Source organism: Salvelinus namaycush, unplaced genomic scaffold (assembly GCF_016432855.1).
Source record: "Salvelinus namaycush isolate Seneca unplaced genomic scaffold, SaNama_1.0 Scaffold21, whole genome shotgun sequence".
NCBI classification, from domain to species: domain Eukaryota; kingdom Metazoa; phylum Chordata; class Actinopteri; order Salmoniformes; family Salmonidae; genus Salvelinus; species Salvelinus namaycush.
The window spans coordinates 242,352-260,157 of record NW_024058897.1 but is presented as its reverse complement, the minus strand read 5'-3'; the positions used below and the strand labels follow the sequence as shown (position 1 = coordinate 260,157).

Below are 17,806 nucleotides of genomic sequence, written 5' to 3'. Positions count from 1 at the left end.
ACTGTAGAATGATACGCATGTTTAAAATGTCATTTGACACCCCCTATATGAGTACATTATGTTCACCTGATGCTGGTTACGTTGTTAGGGAATGTACTTTGATTTTCAACAGTTACACCACATAGCATCACTCTTCGTATAGTTCACATTGTTTTAAAGTCAAATAGCTGAGAAGAAATTATAATTTAGTTTATGTGGACTTTGTTTATATTAATAAGGTCATCGTCTGTTTCTATGTTTTTGATTGGCCACTGTAACAGATATGGGACGAAGAAGAGGAGGGACTCTGAAGATTCTGTTCCTGTTGACACTCTGTCTGCAAGCCTTCACTGGTCAATGCCAAGGTACACACCCCCGCGTACACATATACATGCATGCACGTACACACACCAGGGCCGTGCACATACACACACCAGGGCCGTGCACAGACCTTTCAGGGGGCAGGTGCTCAAAATGAAAAAAGGACGAAATTTAGAAAATACTAAATGCCACTGTGGTGTAAATGTAACATGTTTAAATAGGTCGATTTATTCCAATACAAACTGTAAACAAACTAGTTCAGTGCCTCCTAAAGACATGATTGACATGGGGAAAAGAGGGCGGGCTATCAGCTGATCATTTATGTTGATGATTGATGTTCATTTGCTGGTTAGTTTTATTTATTTTACTGATTGTAATTTACCTTTGTCTTTTCTTCTTCTCTACGCTCCTATCAGCCAATCATACTGAAGTATTTTCTTCCTCTCTCTCTCTCTGCTCCTATCAGTAAATCAGACTGAATATGGATGGTGATGATGATGATGATGATGTAGGCTAAATCAGGTGTGAAACAAATGCTAAGGTCTCTCAAACCATCCATGTTTGGATACTGGGCAGGTGCAGTCTCCTTACAGAGCAGTAAACAGGTGCAACCCGGATGGGGTGGGGGGTGATGTACTTGACAACAACTTGCGAGTAGTGGGTTCCGAAAAACAATGATAGAAAAATGTATTTTAAAATTATATTACAACCCAGAAGAAAGACTGTAGGGACAAAGGGGCATGTGCTCTGCACAGGTAGATCCCTATCTGAGCACATGCCTGATACACACACACATTTCATTAGCTTTTCATCAAGACAATCACTATCAACTCAAGCACTTCTTGTCTGTTTTCACAGGTTCAGGGCATCCCTCTGATTTGAGGATTGTTCTGGTAGGGAAGACTGGATCAGGGAAGAGCGCAACAGGAAACACCATCCTGAGGACGGAGGGATTTAAAGAAGACTTCTCCCCTGAGTCTGTGACTGATCACTGTGAGAAACTGAGTGGAGAGGTGAATGGGAGGAAGATTGATGTCATCGACACCCCGGGGCTCTATGACACAACAATGTCTAAAGAAGAGATGAAAAGTGAAATAGAAAAGGCCATCTACATGTCAGTTCCAGGACCCCACGCCTTCCTGCTGGTGATCAGACTGGGGAGGTTCACAGAGGAGGAGAGGAACACTGTGAAGTGGATCCAGGAGAACTTTGGAGAAGAAGCCTCAAAGTACACCATCATTCTGTTCACCGGTGGAGACCAGCTGGAGGACAAATCGATGGTGGACTTTCTAAGTGAGAGTGAGGAGCTTATGAAACTCGTCAAAGTCTTTAAGGGAAGAAATCATGTCTTCAATAATAAAAAGAAGAATGACAACACTCAGGTCACAGAGCTGCTGAAGAAGATAGATGAGATGGTGATGAAGAATGGAGGACAACACTACACCAACGAGATGTACCAGGAGGTTCAGAGGAAGATCAAAGAAGAGGAGGAGAGGAAGAAACAGGAAGAGGAGACGAGAGAACAGCAAGAGAGGGAGAAACTGGAGGGGGAGATCAGGAAACGTAAAGAGAAGGTGAGAGAGGAGGAGAGGAAGAAACAGGAGGAGATCAGGAAACAGGTAGATGAAGCGAGAGAGGAGGAGAGGAAGAAACAGGAAGAGGAGAAGAGAGATAAGCAAGAGAAGGAGAAACTGGAGGAGGAGATCAGGAAACGTAAAGAGAAGGTGAGAGAGGAGGAGAGGAAGAAACAGGAGGAGATCAGGAAACAGGTAGACGAAGCGAGAGAGGAGGAAAGGAAGAACCAGGAGGAGATCAGGAAACAGGTAGACGAAGCGAGAGAGGAGGAAAGGAAGAACCAGGAGGAGAGACAAGAGGAGATGAGGAAGAAGAAGTCAAAGGACCGATGGGGAAAAGTTGTGGGATTGGTAGCAACTGTTGTCACAGCGGTGGTAGCAGGACCAGCAGCAATTCCAGTCGGAATTGCTGTACTTGCAAAAGAGGTGGTTGAAGATGTAGTTGAACATTTTCAAGATTCTCAGTAAGTATAGATGAGGAAGAGGTGGCAGTGTGAAGCACCACTCTCTTCCTCATCTTAATGTCAAGTAGTAGCAGTTGATTAATACTGTACAATGACAACCATCAGGGATTGTTCATCACTTTCTAATATGATCAGTTATATAACATGTTTATCATTCAGAGGCTCAGGGATAATAACATAGGAGTCTGTTCAGAAAAAATGTGTACTCCCTCTATCCTCCCTCCCTGGTCTGTGTTCTCCTTCCCTGGTCTGTGTTCTCCCTCTACCCTTCCTCTATCCTCCCTCCCTGGTCTGTGTTCTCCCTCTACCCTCCCTCCCTGGTCTGTGTTCTCCCTCTATCCTCCCTCTCTGGTCTGTCTTCTCCCTCTACCATCCCTCCCTGGTCTGTGTTCTCCCTCCCTGTTCTGTGTTCTCCCTCCCTGTTCTGTGTTCTCCCTCCCTGGTCTGTGTTCTCCCTCCCTGGTCTGTGTACTCCCTCCCTGGTCTGTGTTCTCCCTCCCTGGTCTGTGTTCTCCCTCCCTGGTCTGTGTTCTCCCTCCCTGGTCTGTGTTCTCCCTCCCTGGTCTGTGTTCTCCCTCCCTGGTCTGTGTACTCCCTCCCTGGTCTGTGTTCTCCCTCCCTGGTCTGTGTTCTCCCTCCCTGGTCTGTGTTCTCCCTCCCTGGTCTGTGTTCTCCCTCCCTGGTCTGTGTTCTCCCTCCCTGGTCTGTGTACTCCCTCCCTGGTCTGTGTTCTCCCTCCCTGGTCTGTGTTCTCCCTCCCTGGTCTGTGTTCTCCCTCCCTGATCTGTGTTCTCCCTCCCTGATCTGTGTTCTCCCTCCCTGGTCTGTGTTCTCCCTCCCTGATCTGTGTTCTCCCTCCCTGATCTGTGTTCTCCCTCCCTGATCGGTGTTCTCCCTCCCTGCATTTATTAAAATGCATTTTGGGGTAGAAATGCCTTCTCGAACATGTGAACTTTCATGTGCCTTAAAACTGCATTAGTGTTGCTCTCCACTTTCTGGAGGACTGAGTTTTGAAATCAGTGGAATTCGAGTATGAATTCTAAGGAGATGGGGAAAACACCTGTCGACGGATTAAATCTTCAAACTAAGGGCAACCATGGCATCCGACAGGAGACGCGTCCAAACATAAATCATGTATACTTGTAAAATTGTCTAGCTAGCTACATTTTGAGATATTACACGTTTCTAATTGTGACAGAAAGAGCTATTTGCTTGGCTAGCTATAGCCTAATGTTAGCTAGCTAACATTGAACCTGTTTGGTTAGATATCTGCAGATTCATGCAGGGTGGTAACGTCATGAGTTGGGATTATGGTTCATTGTTTACCTATCTACATGTCTTAACAAAAGACTCCACTATGGAAGTAAACATTTCGGGTGCATTCGTAAATTCAGTCTGGCAATCTACTCCGATTTCAGAGCACTCTAGTCTCAGTGTGCCAGAGAGAGCAAAATAACTTATGAATTTACGAACGCTCAACACCCATTGAATATGGCCGTTGTCGGCAAATATGCGAAATTAAATTGTTGCCAGCAGCACAGTTACAGTCACCAACGCTCTCGATAATAAGAAAACAGCCTAACCAGCTCTGCTAGGGTGGGTAAAATGGTCAGAGTGGGGTGTTCTCTCATTATGTGTCTGGAAGTAGCTAGCCAATGTTAGCCAGTTAGCTTGGGTGCTTGACTGCAGTTGTGAGGTCAGAATGTTCGGATCAACCCTACTCCTCGGCCAGAGCGTCCGGTGTGCACTCTGAACTAGAAATGCTCTGAATTTATGAATGTACAGTCTGACAGCACAGTTGCAGTCACCACAGCTCAGAGATTTAACAATGCTCCTGTGAAAGGTTCTAACAATGAACATAGCTTTTTAGGAAACCGGGCCCTGGTCTCTTTGACACAAGGCAATGAAGAGTGAGATGGATGTATAGACAAGCCAGGACACGTTGCTGCTGGTGATCAGACTGACAAAGTTCATAGACGAAGAGAGGAACACTGAAGTGGATCCAGGAGAACTTTGGAGAAGAAGCCTCAAAATATACTATTCTAGAATTACTCTTAATTTAAAACCAATGGCTTTCATTTTAATTTTGACTTTTCATGTTTGGTTTACAGATTCAGGGCAGCCTTCAAAATATACTATTCTATTATTCACTGGTGAAGATCAGTTACATTTTAATCAGTCGAAGTTTGTGGGAGAACGCGATGAGCTTCAGGATCTTATAAACATCTGTGGATTTAGAAATCACTCTCTCAACAACCAGACAAAAGATCGCTCTCAGGACACCGAACTGCTGAGGAAGATAGAGGAGATGGTGGAGAGGAATGGAGGATAGTACTACACAACTGAGATGATAGAGGAGATGGTGGAGGGGAATGGAGGACAGTACTACACCAGTGAGATGATAGATGAGATGGTGGAGAGGAATGGAGGACAGTACTACACCAGTGAGATGATAGATGAGATGGTGGAGAGGAATGGAGGACAGTACTACACCAGTGAGATGATAGAGGAGATGGTGGAGGGGAATGGAGGACAGTACTACACCAGTGGGATGATAGAGGTGATGGTGGAGGGGAATGGAGGACAGTAATACACCAGTGAGATGATAGAGGAGATGGTGGAGGGGAATGGAGGACAGTACTACACCAGTGAGATGATAGAGGTGATGGTGGAGGAGAATGGAGGACAGTACTACACCAGTGAGATGATAGAGGAGATGGTGGAGGAGAATGGAGGACAGTAATACACCAGTGAGATGATAGAGGTGATGGTGGAGGGGAATGGGGGACAGTACTACACCAGTGGGATGTATCAGGAAGCTCTGAGAGCCCAAGAACAGACAGACAGTTGGAGAAAGATTGAAAAGTTAGGGAAAGCCGTAGCAAAGGCAGGAACTTGTTTTTTAATCGCTGGAACAGCAGAGCTTGTGTCACCAATTGAGTTGCCGACAACATCAGTAGCGATTATAATTAGGTTTGGCAGCAGGATGCATTTCACTGATTGTAACCACAGCTAATGATTTCTTATAGGGAGGGGAAAGCAACTAAAGATTCATATTCGGGTGAAGAATCCATTTTTTCTGAAAAAATCTACAAACAAACAGTAGTGTAAACTTCTCTGTCACTTGTTTAGGTCAGACTGTCTTTTGTTTTTACACAAAATGATTTCTGAAGGAAAAACATTTATGAAAATTAATGCAAGCTATTGTGAGGAGTTTATAATAAATACTATATAACAACTGAACTCATCATTGTTCTTTGGCTCTTTTTCCGATTTGGTCTGATGGGTCCCTCTAGTGGTGACCTTGAACACAACACTCTCTGGTCTGATGGGTCCCTCTAGTGGAGACCTTGAACACAACACTCTGGTCTGATGGTCCCTCTAGTGGTGACCTTGAACACAACACTCTGGTCTGATGGGTCCCTCTAGTGGTGACCTTGAACACAACACTCTGGTCTGATGTGTCCCTCTAGTGGTGACCTTGAACACAACACTCTGGTCTGATGTGTCCCTCTAGTGGTGACCTTAAACACAACACTCTGGTCTGATGTGTCCCTCTAGTGGTGACCTTGAACACAACACTCTGGTCTGATGGTCCCTCTAGTGGTGACCTTGATCACAACACTCTGGTCTGATGGTCCCTCTAGTGGTGACCTTGATCACAACACTCTGGTCTGATGTGTCCCTCTAGTGGGGACCTTGAACACAACACTCTCTGGTCTGATGGGTCCCTCTAGTGGTGACCTTGAACACAACACTCTCTGGTCTGATGGGTCCCTCTAGTGGTGACCTTGAACACAACACTCTGGTCTGATGGGTCCCTCTAGTGGTGACCTTGAACACAACACTCTGGTCTGATGTGTCCCTCTAGTGGTGACCTTGAACACAACACTCTCTGGTCTGATGGGTCCCTCTAGTGGTGACATTGAACACAACACTCTGGTCTGATGGGTCCCTCTAGTGGTGACCTTGAACACAACACTCTCTGGTCTGATGGGTCCCTCTAGTGGTGACCTTGAACACAACACTCTCTGGTCTGATGGGTCCCTCTAGTGGTGGCCTTGAACACAACACTCTCTGGTCTGATGGGTCCCTCTAGTGGTGACCTTGAACACAACACTCTCTGGTCTGATGGGTCCCTCTAGTGGTGACCTTGAACACAACACTCTCTGGTTTGATGGGTCCCTCTAGTGGTGACCTTGAACACAACACTCTCTGGTATGATGGGTCCCTCTAGTGGTGACATTGAACACAACACTCTCTGGTCTGATGGGTCCCTCTAGTGGGGACCTTGAACACAACACTCTCTGGTCTGATGGGTCCCTCTAGTGGTGACCTTGAACACAACACTAAATAAGAAAGCCAGTGTTTCTCAACCTTTTTCGGTTACTGTACCACCAAGTACATTTTGGTCTGCCCGGATTAATGCTGAAGAACCAGGTCATGTGATTTTACCAGTAAGCCTCATGAGTCTTCTCAAGTACTCTCTTTGGAAAGGCCAAGTACCCCCAGGGGTCCTACCAGCCCCGGTTGATATCTACTGGTGGAGGTCTACTATAGGGACAGAGTCCTGGTTGAGAACCACTGGTGTAGGTCTACTGTAGAGACAGAGTCCTGGTTGATATCCACTGGTGTAGGTCTACTGTAGGGACAGAGTCCTGGTTGATATCCACTGGTGTAGGTCTACTGTAGAGACAGAGTCCTGGTTGATATCCACTGGTGTAGGTCTACTGTAGGGACAGAGGTAGAGCCTCAGGTAGAGACTGAGTTAACCTAACACAGCTGGAGTAAAATAGATGCCCGAGGTGTGTCCCAAAAAGTTTATTTCAGACCCTGCTGAGGGTGCCACTGAGCAGTAGTTGGAAAAGAGTACAAACAGATCTTTGACCAGGCTAGGCAACTTTATACTTACATTTCCTATAGCATTTTTATTTTATTCAACCTTTCCCCCTCAAGATGGTGTCTGTGTGTGACACATGTCATTTTACTCAGAGCTGTGGGCTCTGAGTTTCTGGGCAGACAGCCAATGTTGAGTTGTCAGGAGGAGCTTGATAATAGCAACACCCAATCAGAATTCAGACTTATAGCTTCACCTCTCAGCAGGCGACAACAGTTAACAGATTTGTGCAATTACACTTACAGTGAATATTCAACTTAACTACCTTACTAACTAAATGATGTACAATGATTACATTAGAAGACCTAGGCAACCAATACCCTGAGTACCAGTCTGTGTGTGCTATCATTACAACTCATTGTCACTCATTGTCATGGCTTGATAGTGATCAATGGAGTTGGAAAGACCACAAACAGATCTGGGACCAGGCTAGACAACTACATAGTTACATTTAAAAATGGTGTAAAAAAATAAAACATTCATATACCTTTTCCCCTAAAGGTGTCAGGCACATTTCATTTTAGTCAGAGATGTGGGCTACCTTCTGATTCTGGGCAGACAGACAGGGTTAATTTGTCAGGAGGAGGTTGATTACAGCTACACCCAATCATATTTCAGCCTCTGCCTGTCCTGAATTTAATTAGTTTTGCCTAGCAACGCTCTTCCATCGGCTAGAAGTAACTAGTTACAGGGAAAACAAAACCTAACTCTGAAAACAGTCACAACAGGAGACAAAAGTGAGAATTCTACTTAACTACCTTATGTTGACATGAGAAGGGAATGTACTGTGTTGATCGACAGTTATACCACATAGCATTACAATTTTTTTAAAGTCAAATTGCTGATAAAAAATATATAATTAAGTGATGATGCCCGACAAGCCGGTGTTATAGGCAAGGGTGTTGTTAGGTGTTGCAAACTATGCCACAGTGTCAATATTTCCTCCAAACACCAGCTTCCAGGGAATTATCACTTTTATACAATGTGTTACCAACATTTAAAAAAAATGATTGACATATTTTAATTTAAAAAAGTTATTTTGATGAATTTATTCATACTGCTTCATTATTCAACGAGAAATAGTCCCCACAAATCTAGGAGAGTTACACTACATACCATTACTCTCTTTATAGTCCCCACAAATCTAGGACAGTTATACCACATATCATTACTCTCTTTATAGTCCCCACAAATCTAGGACAGTTATACCACATATCATTACTCTCTTTATAGTCTCCACACATCTAGGAGTGTTATACCACATATCATTACTCTCTTTATAGTCCCCACACATCTAGGACAGTTACACCACATATCATTACTCTCTTTATAGTCCCCACACATCTAGGATTGTTACCTCTACAGTTACACGACATATCATTACTCTCTTTATAGTCCCCACACATCTAGGACAGTTATACCACATATCATTACTCTCTTTATAGTCCCCACACATCTAGGACAGTTGTAACACATATCATTACTCTCTTTATAGTCCCCACAAAACTAGGACAGGTATACCACATATCATTACTCTCTTTATAGTCCCCACAAAACTAGGACAGTTACACCACATATCATTACTCTCTTTATAGTCCCCACACATCTAGGATTGTTACCTCTACAGTTATACCACATATCATTACGCTCTTCATAGTCCCCACACATCTAGGACAGTTAATGTCTCGTCAACCCTCAACCAGGAAAGACACAGACACACACACACACACACACACACACACACACACACACACACACACACACACACACACACACACACACACACACACACACACACACACACACACACAGAGACACACACACACACACACACACACACACACACACACACACACATACACATACACACACACACACACACACACACACACACACACACACACACACACACACACACACACACACACACACACACACAGAGACACACACACACACACACACACACACACACACACACACACACACACACACACACACACACACACACACACACAGAGACACACACACACACACACACACACACACACACACACACACACACACACACACACAGAGACACACACACACACACACACACACACACACACACACACACACACACATACACACACACACACACACACACACACACACACACACACACACACACACACACACACACACACACACACACACACACACACACACACACACACACACACACATATATATATATGCATGGACTTACACAGAGTTTTCAGTAGCCTTTTATCAAAACACCCACTATTAGTGTTAGCAGTTTATGTTACTCTTCAATAACACAGACCCCAAAGCAAATCAGCGGGAGACAAATAGGTTTACTCAAGGAGGACAAATCATAGATGTTATGCTGAGAGGTAGATGTTCATTCTCCCCTGTCCTCAGTGATTCTTTCCACAGAACAAAGGAACGGGATGTAGTTTTATAACGCAAGCCTAGCGTGTGGTTGACCAATCATAATGCCTTGCAATAAAACTGGGCCAATGGCCTATTTCAGGCTCAATGTCTAGACAAATTCCTCCCATGTCTCTGACCCATTGATCAATAATTTGCTTTTACAGAAAAAACACTATTTCCATTGATCGTTAGGACTCTTTTAGTCCTCTTGGCCTTTAGTCCTCTGCCTTGTGCATTTATCTTAAAATATTATTACAAAATCAATCATTTCTTGTCTGTTTCCACAGTTTCAGGGCAGCCCTCTAACCTGAGGATAGTTCTGCTGGGGAAGACTGGAGCAGGGAAGAGTGCAACAGGAAATACCATCCTGGGGACAGAGGTGTTTAAAGCGGAGGATTCTCCAGTGTCTGTGACTGCTCAGTGTAAGAAACAGAGTGGGGAGGTGGATGGGAGGAAGATTGATGTCATCGACACCCCGGGGCTCTATGACACAAAACTGTCTGAAGAAGAGATGGAAAGTGAAATAGTCAGGTGTATAGAACAGTCAGTCCCAGGACCCCACGCCTTCCTGCTGGTGATCAGACTGGGGAGGTTCACAGAGGAGGAGCAGAACACTGTGAAGTGGATCCAGGACAACTTTGGAGAAGAAGCCTCAATGTACACCATCTTGCTGTTCACACATGGAGATCAACTGAAGGGAAAATCAGTGGAGGAGTTTCTGGCTGAGAGCAAAGAGCTACGGAAACTCATCAATATCTGTGGGGGCAGATATCACTCCCTAATCAATGACAAGAGAAAAGACAACACTCAGGTCCCAGAGCTGCTGAAGAAAATAGAGGAGATGGTGGAGAAGAATGGAGGACAACCCTATACCAATGAGATGTACCAGGAGGCCCAGAGGAAGATCGAAGAGGAGGAGGAGAGGAAGAGACAGGAAGAGGCGAAGAGAGAGAGAGAGAGGAGACAAGAAGAGGAAGAAAGAAGAAGAAGAGAAGAAAAATTGAATGACTGCAAGTGGTCAGCACTTGCCAGTACGGCTGCATTGGGGTTGGGAGCCATGTTCAGCTCTCCATGGTCGTTAGCAGCAGGGGCTGCATTAGCCGCTCTAAAAGGTTATCAGTGCATGGGCACCTATTTCACCTCAGGTAGTTCCAACTCAGAAGACCAGAAGGAATAAGATTTCCACATCCACCATCTCAGATTAAGATGAATTATTGTGTTATATAATATAAAATTAAGATGAATTATTGTGTTACATAATATAAATGTAATTTGATCTCTGAGAAATAAGCAAATTTATTGTGGCCAAATTTGACATTTTAATGAATTAGATTCATATACTATTCAATAAATATAGTACCCAACATCTGATCTGGATCCAGTTTTTCCCCAACAATGATTAAGAAAAAAGAATGGCCAAAAGCCTCAGATCAGATGTTGGCAATTATTTCACACTAATGCTTTGTTATCTGGAGGGTGCCCATTTGCATCTCCCCAATGGTCCTAATGTGGAATCCGTAACCATGCCGATATCATGGACAGTATCGGTTTGAGAACATTCCAAGATTTGGAAGATACATATACATTACCAGATACATATACATTACCAGATACATACACATTACCAGATACATACACATTACCAGATACATACACATTACCAGATACACACACATTACCAGATACATACACATGACCAGATACATACACATTACCAGATACATATACATTACCAGATACATACACATTACCAGGTACATACACATTACCAGATACATACACATTACCAGATACATACACATTACCAGATACATACACATTACCAGATACATACACATGACCAGATACATACACATGACCAGATACATACACATGACCAGATACATACACATTACCATATACATACACATTACCAGATACATACACATTACCAGATACATACACATTACCAGATACATACACATTACCAGATACATACACATTACCAGATACACACACATTACCAGATACATACACATTACCAGATACACACACATTACCAGATACATACACATGACCAGATACATACACATTACCAGATACATATACATTACCAGATACATACACATTACCAGGTACATACACATTACCAGATACATACACATTACCAGATACATACACATGACCAGATACATACACATGACCAGATACATACACATGACCAGATACATACACATGACCAGATACATACACATTACCAGATACATACACATTACCAGATACATACACATTACCAGATACATACACATTACCAGATACATATACATTACCAGATATATACACATTACCAGGTACATACACATTACCAGGTATATACACATTACCAGATACATACACATTACCAGATACATACACATTACCAGATACATACACATGACCAGATACATACACATTACCAGATACATACACATTACCAGATACATACACATTACCAGATACATACACATTACCAGATACATACACATTACCAGATACATACACATGACCAGATATATACACATTACCAGATACATACATATGACCAGATACATACACATTACCAGATACATACACATTACCAGATACATACACATTACCAGATACATACACATTACCAGATACATATACATTACCAGATACATACACATTACCAGATACATATACATTATCAGATACATACACATTACCAGATACATATACATTACCAGATACATACACATTACCAGGTACATACACATTACCAGATACATACACATTACCAGATACATATACATTACCAGATACATATACATTACCAGATACATATACATTACCAGATACATACACATTACCAGATACATACACATTACCAGGCAACTCTTTTTGTTTATATTTACAACTCAGGTCAGCTATGTTAGCCTATAGTGTCCCTTGGGAAACCCAACTACCAAACCATCCAATGATGGGATTTATAAATAAATGATCTGGGCTCCTGAAAGGACTGATCTCTATAACATACTTGCTATATATGCTAACTTCTGTAGAGTGGTAAAAGATTTTAAACAACTCCTCCCCCTTGGGGTTGGCAGAGCGCCAAGACATTAGAGCATTGGGCCAGTTACTGGAAGGTTACTGGATCAAATCCCTGAGCTGACAAGGTATACATCTGTTGTTCTGCTCATGAACAAGGCAGTTAACCCACTGTTCCCCAGGTGCTGAAGACGTGGCTGTTGATTAAGGCAGCCCTCTGCACTTCTCTGATTCTGAAGGGTTAAATGTGGAAGACACATTTCATTTGTACAACTGACTAGTATCCCCCTTTCCCTTGTTGTCCCAGCAGGGTTTGACAGCCTCTGGTCCCATACTAGAATACATTTACATGTGTGGTACTTTAATAACCATTTATCTTCAGCTGGACAATTATTAGAAAGGATAAACTCTGAAAATGCATATCATTCTACTAGAGTCCCCTAGTCACATGACCTTGTAGAGAACGATGCACTAACAGACTCACAGACTGTATCTTCATTTCCCCATTTGATGTCTATGATGTTCTATGTGTTATGATAAAGAGTGTATATATATATATATCCAGAGCTGATTCACATAATCCTTCTTACTCTGCACCAGTTATCACAGAACCATTGAACTATATATTATAACTTGATAGTTGTTTCTGGTGATGTCCTTAAGAACTGTAAAGCAGGACATGTCCTCCCCCTACATAAAGGAGGAGATCCTTCTGACTTAGATAACTACCGTACAATTTGCCAATTATCTTGCCTTTCCAAAGTTCTAGAATCCCTGGGGAAATGTCAACTAAGAACTTTTTTAACTTCTCACTCTATTCATAATGTGAACCAATCAGGTGTTAGAATCCCATCTATTCTTAATGTGAACCAATCAGGTGTTAGACCTGGACAGAGCAGGTTCAGCTGCTACACTTGTTTTAGATGTTCAATTCCTTTGATCAGAAACATTATAAAAACTTGGACACTGTTGACCATCACACTCTGTCACGGTCGTCATAAACAGGAGACCAAGGCGCAGCGTGGTAAGCGTACATACTTCTTTAGTGAAAGAACTAACACTGAACAAAACTAACAAAACAACAAAACGAACCGTGAAGCTAATATGAGAAGTGCAGACAGGCAACTAAACATAGAATAAGAACACACAAACTACCCAAGGAATATGGCTACCTAAATATGGTCCCCAATCAGAGACAACGATAAGCAGCTGCCTCTGATTGAGAACCAATCTAGGCAACCATAGACATATAAACACCTAGACTTGCTAAAACAATCCAAAAACCAAACAAACCACCCTCGTCACTCCCTGACATAACCAAAATAATAAAGAAAACAAAGATAACTAAGGTCAGAGCGTGACACACTCATTCAAAGGTTGACTGAAATAGGCCTGGATCAGGCTTGTTGAAAGTTGTTTGAAAATGATCTGTCAGACAGGACTCAATGTGTGATTTCTGATGGTGTCAAGTCTAGTTTCCTGGTACTGGGACCTGTTCTCTTTAATATTAATATAAATACTATTGGTTTATCTGTTATAACTTGTCAAATTCATCTGTATGCAAAGTGGGCTTCTGTTTTAGGACTAGATCTTGCCTCTCCCTAAATAGCAGGAAGCAGATTGTACTGTCAACTTTCCTGACAGTTCTTGACTATGGTGACACCATTTACCAGATTGCAGCAGCCACTACTCTTAAACCTTTGCATGCCATCTACCATAGTGCCCTTTGCTTTATCACAGGTGACAGTTTTAATACTCACCACTGCATCCTGTATTAAAAGGTTGGCTGGCCCACATTAAAGTCCTGTAGATCACTTTATTACTCCCTTTTTGTTTACAAAGCTCTACTACAGCAGCTTCCAACGTACCTAACTTTGTTACTAATGTATGAAGGAAGGAGCCACCAAAGCCGCTCGTAAGATTAGTTAACTCTTGAGGTCCCTCTGGTCTCCACCATTTAGGTAAATCCTCCTTTAGTTTTATTGCCCCATTGTTGTGATAACCTACACAATTCCTTGCATCTTGTTTCCCTGGAGCCTCTAGTGCAGGTTAGGTAAATCCTCCTTTAGTTTTATTGCCCCATTGTTGTGATAACCTACACAATTCCTTGCATCTTGTTTCCCTGGAGCCTCTAGTGCAGGTTAGGACTCTGGTGTTGAATTATTTCAATGAAAGTTGTATTTTACCCCTTTTTTCTCCACAACTACGATCTTGTCTCATCGCTGCACCTCCCCAATGGGTTCGGGAGGCGAAGGTCGAGTTATGCGCCATCTGAAACATGACGCACCAAACCGCACTTCTTAACACCCGCCGCTTAACCCGGAAGCCAGCCGCACCAACGTGTCGGAGGAAACATTATTCAACTGACGACCGGGGTCAGCCTGTAGGCGCCCGACCCGCCACAAGGAGTCGCTAGAGCGTGATGAGCCAAGTAAAGCCCCCCGGCCAAACCCTCACCTCACCCGGACGATGCCGGCCTATTGTGTGCCGCCCTATGGGGACTCCCGATCACAGCCAGTTGTGATACAGCCTGGGATCGAACCCGGGTCTGTAGCAACACCCCTAGCACTGCGATAAGGGCTTTAGACCGCTGTGCCACTCGGGAGGCGGATTGCAGTTCTTTCGATTGATTGTGGTGGTTTCATATCTTGAAATTGTGGTGTTGAGTTTGTTCTTTGTGCTTATTTTTATTCTCCTTGTTCTATTTGTCATGTTAGTTTTCCTTCCTGTTTGGGAGAAAATGTTTGTATTCAGTGCACCATTGGGAATGAGACCCTGGTCTCAATTGGGCTACCCTCAATAAGTAAAAGTTAATAAATAAAAAATGTATAAAGAACTATTGGAAGGTCTTATTCTGAGCTAACCATTAAAAAAGTATTGTCCACAGGTGGTATGCCTGATGGCATGGCCGGTGGTATGCCTGATGGCATGACCACCAGGCATGGCTGGTGGTCCCCGGTGCTGGAGGTATGCCCGAAGGCATGACTGGTGGATTCCCCGGTGCTGGTGGTATGAACGAAGGCATGACTGGTGGATTCCCCGGTGCTGGTGGTATGCCTGAAGGCATGACTGGTGTATTCCCTGGTGCTGGTGTTCGCCGCTCCTGCAGGCGGTGGATCATCTGGACCAACTATTGAGGAAGCCGACTAAACCATTCCAACGTTCCTACAACTACCTCCCCTAACAAGCAACGTTTGAAATACTGCTTTGAGTCAATGACTATTATCATTGTGACTCCAGTTCACACTGAGCGTAGTAGTAGTCCATCACAACTTTCCCCCACTGATCTTTGTCTATAGCGTCTGCTGAATTCAAGGCAGCAATGTTGTTGAGAGCAGTCCATTGCTAACGTTATAATTTTTTTTAAAGATGATTGAAAGCCATGATTGGCTGAGATAATGGATGGGCTGCCAAGAGATAAGTTCGGATTGGTATGCCATGTAGCTATATACATATGTAGCCATGTATGCTATGTGAAAATACTGAGCAGTTCACGTTATAGACAGAAGCATGCTACATGGCAAACCAATCCGAACTCATCTCTTGGCATATCCAGCCCACGCATTATCTCAGCCAATCATGGCTAACGGGAAGGTTCCTGTCTTTTTCCGTGGCTAAACCGACTGAGCTCGTATTTGCAGATGGCATTCAAGTTAGTTTTTAAGGCATTTCTGCCAAACAAGCAGTGAAGTAGTGCCAGCTTCTTGAATCGGGTCACATATGAACATTCTATCATTAATGAGCTCGAACAGATAAGAGGATTTATCCTGATTTAAAAACCCTCACATATATCCTTATCACAAGGGTTGTGTAAATATAGTAAGTCTTTCACAGATCACGTTTTGTCCAACAGATCACATTGGTGTCCGGTTACTAAGCAAATGTTTCGTAAGCTAAACTGACTGTTACACACAAAGAAATAGGATCCGGGTTCACACGCTTTGTTGCCACAACTTTTACTGGAAATGACATTAGAAACACACCTCGTGATGACAAGGACGTCATTCCATCAAAACACACCTTGTGATGAGAAGGACATCATTCCATCAAAACACACCTCGTGATGACAAGGAAGTCATTCCATCAAAACACACCTCGTGATGACAAGGACATCATTCCATCAAAACACACCTCGTGATGACAAGGACCGTGAGGGAAGTCAGTGCATCATGTTGATGACTGCAGAACAAAGCAGACATTTCATACACCTGTGGTAAGAGACAGGTATCTAAATAGGAAGGACAGTCTGAAACACATCAGCACCTGTGGTAAGAGACAGGTATCTAAATAGGAAGGACTGTCTGAAACACATCAGCACATGTGGTAAGAGACAGGTATCTGAATAGGAAGGACTGTCTGAAACACATCAGCACATGTGGTAAGAGACAGGTATCTAAATAGGAAGGACTGTCTGAAACACATCAGCACATGTGGGATGTGTCACAAATGGCACCCTATTCCCTTTACAATACTTTTCACCAGGACCCTAGTGCACTATAAAGTGTACTGGGTGCCTTTTGGGACAAACCTCACAGGTACCTCCCACAACACAAAGCCAATGGGGAAATGTAAGTTCCCTAAATCTCATATTTAGTATAGAGTGATCATCACAATATTTAGCATATATAACGTTTCTTTAATACACATTATATACAGTGTTCTATATGTGACACTCAAGGTGCGGGTTTATAGTCACTAGACTTGTTATGGTTTGTTCTCATATCTGTTGACATAATACATGACACCAGAGCAATAGAACTCAGAGAAGACCAAATAGAACTCAGAGAAGACCAAATAGAACTCAGAGAAGACCAAATAGAACTCAGAGAAGACCAGATAGAACTCAGAGAAGACCAAATAGAACTCAGAGAAGACCAGATAGAACTCAGAGAAGACCAAATAGAACTCAGAGAAGACCAGATAGAACTCAGAGAAGACCAGATAGAACTCAGAGAAGTTCAAATAGAACTCAGAGAAGACCAGATAGAACTCAGAGAAGACCAGATAGAACTCAGAGAAGACCAGATAGAACTCAGAGAAGACCAGATAGAACTCAGAGAAGACCAAATAGAACTCAGAGAAGACCAGATAGAACTCAGAGAAGACCA

General features: G+C 43.1%; 1 protein-coding gene across 1 annotated transcript; it reads left to right on the top strand.

The window, feature by feature from the left end:
• Positions 1-262: 262 nt before the first annotated feature.
• Positions 263-10,848, top strand: LOC120038184 (GTPase IMAP family member 8-like). Its single transcript, XM_038984044.1, has 5 exons — positions 263-344; positions 1,159-1,971; positions 2,068-2,225; positions 4,698-4,924; positions 9,891-10,848. Exons 1-5 carry the CDS (start codon positions 263-265, stop codon positions 10,846-10,848), a joined length of 2,238 nt encoding a protein of 745 aa, XP_038839972.1.
• The last annotated feature ends 6,958 nt before the right edge of the window (positions 10,849-17,806 follow it).

Bases quoted from the DNA above. Each gene is read 5' to 3' on its own strand.
- LOC120038184 (XM_038984044.1), top strand. From the start codon at position 263: ATGGGACGAAGAAGAGGAGGGACTCTGAAGATTCTGTTCCTGTTGACA. The intron at 2,226-4,697 runs GTAGCAACTGTT...ATGATAGAGGAG, and splicing joins GGGGAAAAGTTGTGGGATTG to ATGGTGGAGGGGAATGGAGG. The intron at 4,925-9,890 runs GTAATACACCAG...CTTGGCCTTTAG, and splicing joins GTGGAGGGGAATGGAGGACA to TCCTCTGCCTTGTGCATTTA.